This window comes from Bacillus rossius, chromosome 16 (genome assembly GCF_032445375.1).
Source record: "Bacillus rossius redtenbacheri isolate Brsri chromosome 16, Brsri_v3, whole genome shotgun sequence".
In the NCBI taxonomy this organism is placed as follows: domain Eukaryota; kingdom Metazoa; phylum Arthropoda; class Insecta; order Phasmatodea; family Bacillidae; genus Bacillus; species Bacillus rossius.
Window position 1 is genome coordinate 29885344 of NC_086343.1, and position 13916 is coordinate 29899259.

At 30.3% G+C, this 13916-nt stretch overlaps 1 protein-coding gene across 7 annotated transcripts in view; it reads right to left on the reverse strand.

Annotated features, from left to right (window-relative positions):
- LOC134539829 (serine/arginine repetitive matrix protein 2-like) overlaps positions 1–13350 on the reverse strand; it is a 58815-nt gene extending 45465 nt beyond the window's left edge. For 2 of the 7 annotated variants that reach the window (XM_063382123.1, XM_063382125.1), the window contains exons 1-6: positions 13088–13171; positions 9498–9580; positions 6229–6297; positions 5246–5314; positions 3291–3359; positions 225–293 (exon numbers count right to left, since the gene is read on the reverse strand). In XM_063382123.1, coding sequence (XP_063238193.1) covers positions 225–293; positions 3291–3359; positions 5246–5314; positions 6229–6297; positions 9498–9580; positions 13088–13159 — 431 coding nt within the window. In that variant the 5' untranslated portion in view covers positions 13160–13171. Of the gene's footprint in view, positions 1–224; positions 294–3290; positions 3360–5245; positions 5315–6228; positions 6298–9497; positions 9581–13087 lie in introns of all 7 variants that reach the window. The other 5 variants (XM_063382127.1, XM_063382126.1, XM_063382124.1 and 2 more) reach the window with 4 other exon arrangements.
- Positions 13351–13916: the final 566 nt, after the last annotated feature.

The following is a 13916-nucleotide window of genomic DNA, read 5'->3' on the forward strand; positions in this document are numbered from 1 at the left end:
TTTATTGGAATTTTAATGTTTAAGTATCTACATGAATTTTTTAAAAAATGTTTTTATTCGTCATATGATTATGTAATATTACTCAGTTTAGCTCATCTAAGTGCCGTTACTTTTGTATTGTGCCTAATTATTTTAAGTAATTATTACTACTCGTGCTTTTTCAATGTATTTTTGTTTCTTAGTTTATATTAGTTGATTAAACAATACGTTTACAACCATCATACCTGGCTGGAGTCTGGTAAATAGAGGCTTCATCCTTTGGATAAGGTGTTGCAGGTCCATAGATGCGTGGTCTGCATAACAAAAAAGATGAAAAAAGCTAACAAAATATTTGTAAACATATATTTTGTACAATGTAAAAAACAATGCAACATTTTCGTGAGTTAAATTGATAAATAAGATTAAATTAAAACGGTATAAAGTAAATTATGCAATTCATATTAATAAAATCAAATACTGTAAATATATATATATATATATATATATATATATATATTGAAACTCACGTAATTTATACCATCAAAGATGCATAATTATTTACAGCAAAGAAAAGGACAAGAAATAGAGTAAAACCTTTCCGTTAGTAAATTTTACTTTACATATAAAATTATTTTTAAAATTCGTATCAAGAACTGTAAATGTGTATTTAAAAAGTTCATATGCTAACATAAGTAATAAATACAAACGGTTATAAACCTTAACATCTAGCCTACATGCAGAACAATTTGTGACTACGAGATCAGGGACTTAAATTAGGTTTCAGAAATTTAGCTACCGACGAAGCCCATGTCACTTAAATAAAGTCATGCCTGCAGTTGGGGACGATATACCACTCCATGACTAGTCATAATCCTGAATCCTTGGCTTGGGGCGTGTTTCTGACATTTTGCTTCTTGTTACCAATGCATCAGGAAAAGAAATTGAACGTGTGAAGGATGCGAAATTTTTAGCTTCTATTCTCAATGGTTCCAGATCAAAATGAATTCTTTATAAGTTTACTAAGATTTTGGTTTTCCGGCCTGTTTCTGATAACTTTATCTTCATCTCAGTTACAGGGTAACATGTTTGTTGGTCAGTGATGTTACTGCAGTGGGCTCCAGATCCGTTTCATATTCAACGCGGCAATTGGTACTGGAAATTAGAGAAAAAGAAAACCACCTGGAAGCACAGCAGAATGACATTTCTTTGGATGTAAGGTGTAAAATGATTTCATTTATGTCCGCTTGGTACTTTTGAATTAAATACCAGTTTTGGAAAAATTGTTTGGAAAAAAATCTTTTTTACACAGAAAAAAGATTTTACAAAAGATTTCCTCGGATGTCAGTTACCTATAAATAGTTAATGATACTTCAAGAAAAGTATTGTATATGTGTAGAACGCATTTCAATGGTTATTTTTCTAAAGTAATTTTTTTTTGAAAGAATACTTAATATTTCTTTGCGCACTTACGATAACCAATTTATATTTATTTTCGATTGATGTTAGACACAGGCATAATATATTGAAATAATGAAAAGATTATCAAAACTTTAACATTGGATTTTTTGTTTAACTATGATTAATAATGTGTGTAGTTAATTTTGGAAAGCGGTTAGGAAAGAGTTTGCGATATACTTCTAATTCTAGGAGGTACTGGGACAACACAAAGCATAAATTCCCGGGTATGAATCCTAACCCAGTGTTACAGTAACATTTATGTAGCAGTATAGTTGCTTTCAATTAAGTGTACCAATTTGCAAATAACAGTTATTTTATACGATTATTTCAGTTCCATTTACAAAAAAAAATAATAAATTGTAGATATGCATCTATGCGATCATAAGGAACTTAGAACATTTCTTAGTATTTTAATCTGCTGATGCATTTCAAGGTGTTTATAGACATTTGGTATCATGGCATTTTTTTTTAACAATGAGGGGTTTTTATTTCTGCCTTGTTGGATGACAGACGTATGATTGGTTTTAAGTAAATTATCGGTTTCCTTGCAGTGTTTCAGTGATTTTTTTTATATTCTAGGTTACTGAGAAGTTTGTGTATAGCATAAAACAGTCTTAAGTGTTCATGTCGCTTATACAGTTAACTTGTCTCTCTTCATCTTTGCCATTGCGAAAATCTATTATTGCTTTTAATTTAACTGAAATGATTATGCAAGCTGAAAAATAGACCCTGAATACTTTGCATGCTATTTATGAACGAATGTTGTTAACAAGACAGTTTCTAGAAAGTCAAAAGCTTCTTCTTTACTACGGAAAATAAAATTAGTAGTCAATTTTGTCGTTATAAATAGACGATTTCAACTTTTATTTTTATTTTAGACCTTATTTTTACGCAACATTGCTAAAAACATCGTAGAATACAGTCTACTAGCCTTAAATATCCGTGTTGTAATTATTGTTATATTTTAATATTTATATGAAAATTTGAACTAGCGAAAAGTAATACCAAGTAGAAAATATGCTTGATTTTAAACTATTATATTTTTACATCTGGTTTACACGTGGCCGTAAAAATTTCTAGAAAATATTTGGAGTTCACATTTGTTAAGTTGCATGTATACGAAATCCTATGACAAATGTTAGTTCATTCATTATATTGCTTTTTAAAATACAAACACTATTTTTAATAATTACTTCTGAATGTTTTCGTATCAAAAATTAGACCAAATAAACATTTAGAATCATCTAATGTTTATATTAGGGTTTAATTTTGTACAAAGATTATGGCAAGTTTTCCGCACTAAATGTGATCAAAACAAAACAAGGAGAGCATTTACTTGGAACAGTCGTCATTTTAAATAACTAGTTGCGATTTTTAAGACGTTTAATCACAGTAAATCACTAATTTTGTAATAAAAATAAAGCAATAATAAATCAGTTTGCACTCATTTTATAAATTGATAAATTTTATCTCCTTTTTACAATTTAATTTATAAAAATTATACAATTTTATATTGTTATTGTTCCGAAAAACCTTGGTACCAAACTGAATAAAGAGGAAAACATGATTTAATTGTTTGTATGAGATTAAAAATATTTTAGTATGTTTATTTAAATTTACGGCCACATAGATTTCATTAAGGTCAAAATTAAAGATGATTTAGAAAATATATTATATATTTGCCAGAAAAAAAAAAGAAAATTCTAAATTGGCAATGACTAAGTATTGATACTCTAAATCAATGCTAAAATTAAATGTTACAACATAAATATATTTATTTAAATATTTTGAATTTCTTTGCGATCCCTTGATTTAAAAGGAAATGAGATGTTACACGTTTAAAGTCATCATACCTGTCTGGAGTCTGGGAAAAGAAGTCTTCGCTCGATGGGCAAGGGGTCGCAGATCGATAGCTTTGTTGTCTGAAATCAAAGGAAAAAAAAAAGCTCTGAAAAAGTTTGAAATGATACTTTGCATATCATGTTTAAAATTAAGTACCTACTGTTCTGTGTAGTATAATAAGAAAAAGGCAACATTAAATAAATATTAATTTAACAAGCTATCAAATATTTCCATGATTAGTGATATCAAGACGAATATCAAACTTAAAAAATAAATTCAGCTATGATTATCTTTTAAAAATATTTTTTATAAGAAATCAATTGATTCATGAAAGTTGCGAACAACATGCAAAAATGTTTAAGTATATACGCTTTATAATTAATTTGAATGTATTCAACGTGCGACTATTTTGATACATGACGCGTTAACAAACTAATAAGCTCGTTTAAATCGTTCAAAAGTTTTGTAATAACTAATATTTTGAAATATTTTATCAAAAAATTGGTTGTCTGTAAAGTCGGTTTACGGACAATAGTTTAACGTGACAACGTCATAACAAAACATTGATGAAATGATTGCATACTTTTATGAATAAAATTGAATTATTTTTATTTTAATAATAAAAGAATAAATACTTGAAATTATACTAGTAATCATATTTTTTAAAATGCAAGAATAATTAACCTTTATTGCCGAAATTGTTGTTGTAATAAGCAATGAAAACCACATTAACTTTTCACTTCACTTTGTAAACAGTCAACGAAACAGTTCATGTGTAGATGGCTTGTAATTAATTTTAAAAACTGGCGTTTAGCAATAAAGTTTAAATATAATAATGAACAAGGTTTCATATAAATAAACTGTAATCAAATATATATCATCAATTATATGAATCACCGTAATTTTTTAGTCAATTGTAACATAACCTATTATTACTGCACTCGCTGACAGCGTAACGGAACACAGCGTAACGGAACACAGCGTAACGGAACAATGAGCGTAACGGGACACAGCGTAACGTAACAATGAGCGTAACGGGACACCACTTAACGGGAGATTTTTCGTGCGTGCAGCCGGCGTTCATCGAGTTATTAGACGTCACGTCAAAAAACTGTAACCACTAACACAACAGATTAATTTAAATATTTGGGGACAGTAAGTTAAACTATACCTATGTTTGGTGAAAGGTTGATATGGTAATAGTTCTTGGAATCATATTTACACTTGGAGCTTCTGAGTTTCAATAACAGGATGAAAAATTTAAACTTTAGAATAAGTTTTTATTTTTGTATTTACTTAATAAATTTATTTTAATATTTAAATGAAATTGTTTTATTAAAATTATTTTATTTACTCAACTCTTTATTTATAACGGTAATAATTGGGTTTTTAGGTATTTAAAAATATTTCTTACAAGTTTTTCGTTTAACAAGAAACACTTTCCATTAATGTGCTTATCTACCTATTTACAATTTAAGTCATTTGGGTAATTGAAATAAATTTCACTTTAGAATAAAGTGTTGACGTTAATTTCAACACTTTGAGGTCAGAAGAAGAACTGCCTTATTGAGAAATTATTCATAGAATTTTTTATTTTCTTAAAATTAGTTTACACATACTAAAAATTGTAAGCATACTAAAATGGATAGAAGAATAGTTATTTTATTCTTGAAAATATTAAAGGTACTAAAGAAATTCAAGTAAATTATTTACACTGTTTTGAACGTTAGATTAAAATTCTTGCAGTCATTAATAAATGCTCCAAATTTCAAACTTGACTATTGCAAAATTACTATATATTTGTTCCAGCAGGAAATATCATTTCACTGTATTTCAACCAACAAAAAATTCTAGTGGTTAATTTGCATATTGAACTCAAGACAAAATGATTAAAACCATAATTTTTATGTCTTAAAGATCTTTTATTTGACGTATCACTGACATTCTACGTTTAAAGATATCATACTTAGCTGAAGATTGGCCAGAAAATCGTGTGTATTCCGCTGGAGACGTCTTGTGTCCAAAGCTTTGTCGTCTGAAATAAACAATGAAAAATCGTTTTAACCGTTTGCATAATACATAAAAAGTTAAGTGACAGTAATGATAGTATAAATAATATTTTTATCAGTAATTCCTTCTGTGCACAAACCAAGCAAACTCTTTTATTGAGTTATTTATTAATATTTATGTACAAGTTTTAACCATAAACTCGTATTTATTAATGAATTCATTTAACTAGTAATAATTTATGTACGTTACAAAAAAATTTACACATTATCTATAGCCCATAATGAATTTATAGATTAAATAATTTATAATTTATAGATTTATTATTTATTATTTATAGATATAAGAATAAATAAAACTACGTGATAGAAGTAAATATAAGTAGTTTTTTCCTTAAGCCTTTACCGAGTAAAAAGGCTGTCTTTAGAGTTTTAGTTCAAACTAAAACTAAAATTAAGACGCTTGGATTCTTAGCTTGTAAGGCTTTTCATTTTGTCAACGTGTACAGTGATACGTGTCGAGTTTACGAGAAAAGACATAATGGAAATTTGTAGAGTTATGAGTCCAAAATATAATAATTACATGACTAGGGACCGGAAAAATTCGCGAGTTCAATGACCACCAGGATGAACTCCACAGTTCTACGTACACTCGGTCCAATGCCACCCACTCATTGGCTTCTGTCTTGTGAGACGTCCCAACGTAGCAGCCTGTGATTCGGTAAAGCTTTGGCCGGGCATTTCTCATTGGCCCAGAGACATCCAGGTGAGTTGTGAGCCAATAGCAGAGGCAGCACTAACTATTTGTATTTTAACCTATCGCGAAATGAATTCGCGAATTTTTCGGGTCTCTATACATGACTCATTGCTGTCAAAATTACTAGTCACTTTAAAAACAAAACAAAATTTTTGCATATATATATATAATAAGCAGGCATCATACCTGGAAACAGACCGGCCACGAAGGGGCGTACCCCCTGTTCTAGCCGTCACCGGTCCATTATGCTGTTCTCTGGAAAACACGATCAGAAAGCGTTTAGGAAAGAAAATCACAAGCTTTAAGTAATATTTTTTTGTCTCACTTGAAAAATCAAACAACACTCTAAGTAGTAAAAATTATATCAAAAATTACATTAGATAGGTACCATTAATAACGATCGCCAGTTTAGTAGTTTTTTTTAAAAAAAAACAGTCACCTAGTGTTTTAATTAATAAAATAATCTTTATGACCTGAATATTTGACAACAAAATAAACAAAACAATAAGTTATTAATACATAAAATAATTGGTTATCTGTAAAATCGGTTTACGGACGATAGCTTAACGTGACAACGTGATAACAAAACATTGATGAAATGATTGCATACTTTTATGAATAAAATTTAATATTTTTTATTGAATTATCACTATTTTGTATGGATACAAAGGAGTGAAATGAAATCTACAATTTAATTGATAAATTTACTTTTATTTGCACTCAATAATTCAAATATGTTTATTACTTTAACGAAGAGATTATTTTAACTATAACTTTTATACGTGTTTGCTATTTAACTTCTTCCAATCTGTGTTATTCTGTTAAGGATAGGACGATGATAGGAAAAGTAGGAAACGAATGGGAGTGTTTCAAGTTTAATGTCCCTCGAAAAAGTCAAATCGATGGTTGTTCCTATCGAGTGGAAGATGGATAGATGCGGCGCAAGCGTACAATGAGCGTAACGGGACACAGCGTAACGGGACAATGTGTTTAAAGGGACAATTTTTCGTGCGTGCAGCCGGCGTTCATAGATTTACTAGACGTTGCCACATCAAAAATAATTGTACTTTACACACAAAACAATGTCATATAAAAGTTTAATACTGTAAATTAAGGCCCAGCGCACCCGGAGCAACTATTCGGTGACAACAGTTGCAAAACGGTTGAGCTCGCAACTGTTTTGTGACCTTGGCAGCGCACGGGGGCGGGGAACCGCACACGAGACCAGCCTCAAACCAGTTGTATGCAACCGTGGATCCGTGGTCGCACTTGCATTGCAAACTTCAGTCGAACGAAACCACGAGGTGTTTACTATCTATTTCAAAGGTGCTTATTATTACTTTCAAAAACAACATGAGTGATCAAGAATTTAATAAAAAATTCGTAGGAGAGGTGGAGAAACATGAAGTACTTTACAACTTTAATCTTCCAGGATATTCAAGAAAAGAAGTGACAGAGAAAGCATGGCAAGAGGTGGCCGCCCAATTAAATATGTCAGGTGAGAAAATTTCATCAGGTTAGCAATGGTTATGTGTATCTACTATAATAAAGCCACAAGTATTAATGATTGAACTATCAAAATGTATAGGTACTTCTAGATGGGCTAGAGCAGTGAACTATGGCACACATAAATGATTATCAAACCGCTCTACTAAAAATTATTTATTAACTGTAACAATTGGTAATAATCAACAATGTCCTCCACATCTGAATCTGAATTTGACATAGCAAACACCGGAAAACCAACTGCACTGCTCGAATTAACACCAACTGATCCACAATCAGTCTTGTCAGTGTGCGGACAGAATTTTCGTTCTGGTTGCAAACTGGTTGCTACCTCAACTGGTTTGCAACCTTCGTCTCACAACAGTTGCTCCGTGTGCACTGGGCCTAAGAGTTATGATGTAGTTAAACTAATTTTGTCTACTTGGGACCCGGTAACAGCACGTAGAGTAAAGATTAATGTATTGGCATTAAGTTTATCTTCTATTAACAGAAGATTAAAGCGTTTGCATTTAGAATAAGATTTACTGAGAACATGACATGTTATCTTAAGTGATTCGTGCAGCACGATGCATCACTCCATGCTTAGTCACAAGTCTTAATTTTAAGTGAATACTACTAGTATTGCGTCTTTGCGTATAGAAAAGTCTGACGTCTGAGACTTGGTTATATTACACACTTATTTATTATTAGCTTTTCCCCGCGGCTTCGCTCGCGTTGATATCCTTAAATAAGTATCAAGGATCATTTCAAAGAAAATAAAATAATATGGTAATTTTTTTTAATTGCGTGACTGGGATCATCAGTATTTAAAAATTCTAACATACAATTTAGCTTCAAAAACTAAAAACATGCTTTATTGAAATATATTTCACTATTACAAAAAATAAATAATTTTAAATAATAACATTTTAAAAGGTTGAAAGTATTAACGTATAATAAATTAAATTTTCTTTAAAAGAACTTAAATAAGAGTATTATTCTAGGATGCTCCTGTATACTATGTTATAAATTTTTCTGTCCGGTGCAAACATGTGTAGATTTCGGGCATTGGACACACGCGAACAGGCTACATATAGTTGGTCATGGGAAAAGCACGGCTTTTCCAAATACACCCCTACTACCTGCAATGTTTGCCCTTGCGCTTTGTTAATGGTAACAGCAAAACTAAGCCTGACGGGAAACTGAACTCTTTTGAATTGGAACTGTAGATCAGTGGGGATAAATGGCATTCGAGGTATGATAACACTTTCCCTTTTACCGACACCTGTTTAAATGGTGGCACCAAGTATATTCTGACCCAATGTATAATCCGAAGCCTCGTTCCATTACATAGTCAAGGAACATCTAGATTTCGCATAAGCATGACTTGTACATTTAGTTTAATTTGAAGTTTATGTGAAATTATGCATAAATTAAAACATTAATATCTGTATTTTTTACAGTTCGTCACATTCAATGTTATGTTATTATAAAGCTTCAAACTTTTAATTATTCAAATAGTCCCACCTTTCCCTAGGTTTGTTAGCACAGTGCTTAGATAAATATCATTAGAAAGCAAAATAAAGTTTTTTACTTATTTTTATGTTACTGAAAATGAAGCCAAAGTATGAGAACTTATAATCCCTTAAAATATACATGACATTTTTATTTTTGTGTTGCGTGTTTGCATATAAGTTTTCTGAAGATAATGAAATGCATTATTAGATAAAATAAATAAATGTTTTAAAGTAATTCCATATGTAGGTGTATTGTTTTAGCCACATATATGTTTTAAAAAAATAACAATATCTGGTGCATGAGTATATACTTTGATGCTGATTGGTAAAACTAGCGTTTATCATGATTTTAAGCGCTGTGCATATTGGCGAAAAAGGTTCATAACTATGCAGCCAAGCACATTACTTATTAAGTCACTATACCTCGTTTACTGTGTATACTCTTTCTGTTACCTGAACCACCACCAAAGAACCGCTACCACAATGAGGGGAACTAAGATGCCAAGCACCAATTTAGTCCAGTCTGCGATGGTTTCCTGCCCAATAAAAAAATAATTACTAATAACATTTTATTACTACATTAAATATATATATATGTATATATATACATACACAAATACGCTGTATCTTAAAGTTAAAAAATGTGTACACTTTGTTATTACTATTTAAGTTTTAACTTGATGTAAGCTTTTGGACATACGTCATTGCTAACCACATGTATGTCTGTAGATAGTTTTTGTCTTTTTTTTTTTTTTTGGGTTTTTTGACTTTTGGTTTTTTTTGTAGTTTTCCTCTACAGACATACATGTGCTTAGCAATGGCGTATGTCCAAAACCTTACATCAAGTCATGCACTCCCATTGTACAAATCTTTAAAAGATAAATATTTAAGTTTTATTATATTTTTCAAAACAAATTAATCTTATTTTATTTAAGCATTCCCAAGTTTCAGTTTAAACAGTTTATTACTATACGTTATCTCTATTGAATACTGAGATCTCATTTAGTCTTTCGAATTTATCAAGTTTGATCACAAATATACTAACATAGTTACAACTATACTTTTGATGACAAAAAATGTTAACAATTGATGGATTCACTAATTATTTTTCAGGTCGATCAACTTCCAAACATGTGATTAAAACACATTTATATAGTGCAAGTTGCATTAAACACATGCGATGTAAACATTTTTTTTTGTGTTAAGTCAGAAACAGCTTCAGTAATACTTATTTTATTTATGAGTCCGTGATAAGGTTCACGTGTTTCATACTCGCTGCATACACGCTGCGAGAATTACATACATCCCGCACATAAGTTAATGCTTGGCAAACTTTATGGCCAGGTTATCAAACTGTCATATTCAGTCTCGTAATTTGCCAGAAAATTTTTTATTCTAGTAGTTCTCGAACAAGTAGTTCGTAATGTGCCTGAGCGCTATATTTATTTTTAAAATCACCTTATACTGAGAGAAATTAATTTAATGTTAAACGAATTGCTGCAAACATCCTTAGACCGGGTCTACGTAACTTTGGCGCCTATTCCTGGACGCAAATCTTGCCACCAAAACGATTCCTTCAAACCTCTTCTCGTAAGCTGTGACGTCAAAAGGCACAGTCAGACTAGCTTGTGCGACTCTAGAGCCCGTTCATTTGGCGCTACATGGAAGCTTTTGAAGATGGAGGACAAAAGTGTAGCAACCTAATGTCGTACACATATATCGGTATGTGAACTTGTGAGCGTTATTTAATGTAGTCCATGTATTAAATGTTATCCAATAGAAGTAAAGAAAAAAGTCTGGCACAAATAGAACCAAAATTTAAGGTCTCAATAAAAAAAACCCAAATAAAATAAAAATCCACATTTTGCATGCAATTTTGTTTCATGTCGGCGTAGCTAAGCGCAATACTGCTCATGATGACACGGAGGGGTTAACGATACTTACTACTAGGAAATTCACTTATAATCAGTTATTTTTAGACTATCTGCTTACTGACAAAACCGTAGAATAATAATGCTTTGTTAGTTTTACTTTTAATTATAATGGCAGTGAGTATGTAATACTATTCTGCCAAAAGGATTTAATTTGTTTTACACAAAAAAAACTATTAAATATTTCACACCAGATGACAACTATAAAGGAAAAATAATATATGATTTTAAAAATAGGATTTTGAGTTTTTTATGGAATTAGTTATTTAATTTGATTTCTTTAAAAGAAATAAATTCTATAAAACAGTAATTTAAAATCAAGACTTTTATTAGTTTACGAACACACATTTATAACATTTTTTTATATGCTATAACAGAAATCAATATATGTACTTAAATTATTTCATGTAAGCTCCAAAAGTGTTAGCATATATAACACAGATTTGCTTACACAATTTTATCTTTTATAGCTTTTAAATCAATACATTATTTTTCCAGTAATAAGCAATGTCTCGTTTACGACGTAATTCAGTACACAAATATTATTGCAAATTTATAATGTTTTTATTTCTTGGCTTGTTTTAGCATACAACTTAGCAACAGTCTGGCCAACTGATGTGTTGTGGTGCTTAGTGAGTTTGTTAAGTCTTTTGAAAAAAATTCTGACATAAAAATTAATTTTAAAACTCATTAGTAATTATATCAAGTGTGGGTCCAGTGTGTAAGACGCAAAAGCAAAACTTAATGCCACTAATTAGCCCAGCATTACTGATAAATGTCATCAGGATGTTATGAAGAATGATTACATGGATGGGTAAATTTATGAATTGATGAATGGACGAATGAATAGGTGGGCTTAACGTGTCATCGAGGTCATAATATCCGAAAAAGAGTGATGAGAGGAGAATAGTGACAGAAGGAATGTGTGTGGGATGCAGGAACTCAAAACAAAAAAAAAAAAAATCTCAGGGTAACATGTGTCACATTTTTCCGCTTGCGAAATATACTGTTGCAACACCACCGGGACTCAAACTCAGATCAACTACTGGGAGGGAATACAAATTAGTGAATTAATTAAAAAAGTTTTAAATAACTTATACATAGTACTACACACATTTTTCATTATTATTGATATTTTACAACAAGCTTTATACAAACGTTAGTTATTAAAAGTTTAATTTAAAAAAAACTTGGCTTACAACTTAATTGGCATTTCGTTTACTCTTTAAAATGTTTTAAATAAATAATATATGTTTTCTAAAGAAGGTGGAATAACACTTTGAAAAGTCTTAAGATTTACATAAATAAATAAAGAACGTTTTAAACACATTAAATTTGTTACAAGGGTTAAATATGTAATAACATATTTATAAATATGTAACTTAAAATAGTTAATTTACTGTCAAAGTAATTGGAACGTGCGAGTGAACATTTCAAATAGCATTGTTATTTCAAACAAAATTAAAAATAATTCACTTTTCTTCGATATCTTTAGCCGAGAAAATTTTATTTTATTTGAAAAGTGTCTAAGTAGATATCAGTGGTTTCAAAACCACTCACATCTACTACCAGATGATTTAATCCTCTTTCTGTCGTTGAGTGAACATTGTTATTAACAATAACTCAAATGATTTACAATTGCCTGTATTGCTTCATTTTTTATGACACTTATATTTTGACTGAGTAAAACAGTTTTTAAAAGTTTCTTATTGATGTTTTTTTGGTTGTTTTACAAAATAATTAATTAATTATTTTTAATTAAAGGGGTACATTTTAGAATTAGCGGATCCTGTGTAATGAAGCTAGTAAAATAATTAACTGATATATTGATTAGGCTTGGTTAAGTTAATTAATTACAATTAATCTTATTGTTTAGATTTCAAAATCTCTTGAAAATTATATTATAGATTTTTAAGTTGGTTAAAACATTTAGTTGAATTGTTATCAAAAGCCACTATCTTGTCTTTCTAAATATTTGTTTAAAATTGTTTTTTGAACTAGGTTAGGTATAGGTTATGTTTACCAAATCATATAAGCACCTTAACAAAAACATGTCGCGAGTGTCTATTTATTACTATAAATTTTTATTTCAGTATTTGGAGAAATACTTACGTTTTCGATGAACCAATCACGTAAAATTTCTACATATTGTGTTCTAACGGTACACGTCTCAGGACAGGCCATCTGGCCATAGAAATATTTGAGTCATGGAAAAATGCGACTTCTGATCCAATGAGGTAATACTTTTAACTACACAGCTTTATAATATTTTGTATTATTTTCATGGTACTATGCTACAAAAAAAGCCACAAATATAGAATAATAAAGTAATGAATCTACGTACCTACTCTCTAACATGCCAAGATACTCACACACATCAATATAGGTTTATTTAAAAAGTATCAACCTATTTGTATGAGGCAGAATAAATCTCTTTACTTCATTAAAAATCAAACAAAGTTTTCATTATAAGTTTGTATGTTTTAACAACATGGCACAATTCGTGTTTTTATACCTGTAGTATTGCAAAAAAAATAATTTTAAGTGTAATGTCAAGATATTAATCATTATTGGCCAACGAAAAAGGCATGAAGTTTAAGGAATTGTTGGGAAACGGCATGCTAAGATGGAGTTGAAGTAACATTTAACCTCACAATCGTCATACTGTTCCGCCTGAAACATTGCGGAAATAGTATTTAATCATGTTTGATGATGTTAGTATGCATGAGTTAGAATCTCAAAAAATAAAGACAGACACTTTCATTAAAAATGAGTCATTTAAAACTGTTCTAAGAATGCAAACACTACACTTCAGCCAATGTTTCTTGGGCGTATAACCAATATGGCTGCCTGGAGAAATGGAGGCTTATAAATAAAATAAAAAAAAAAAAATTGGATAGAGGGAGAAAAACGGCTTCACGCTCTAACCATGCAATCATGC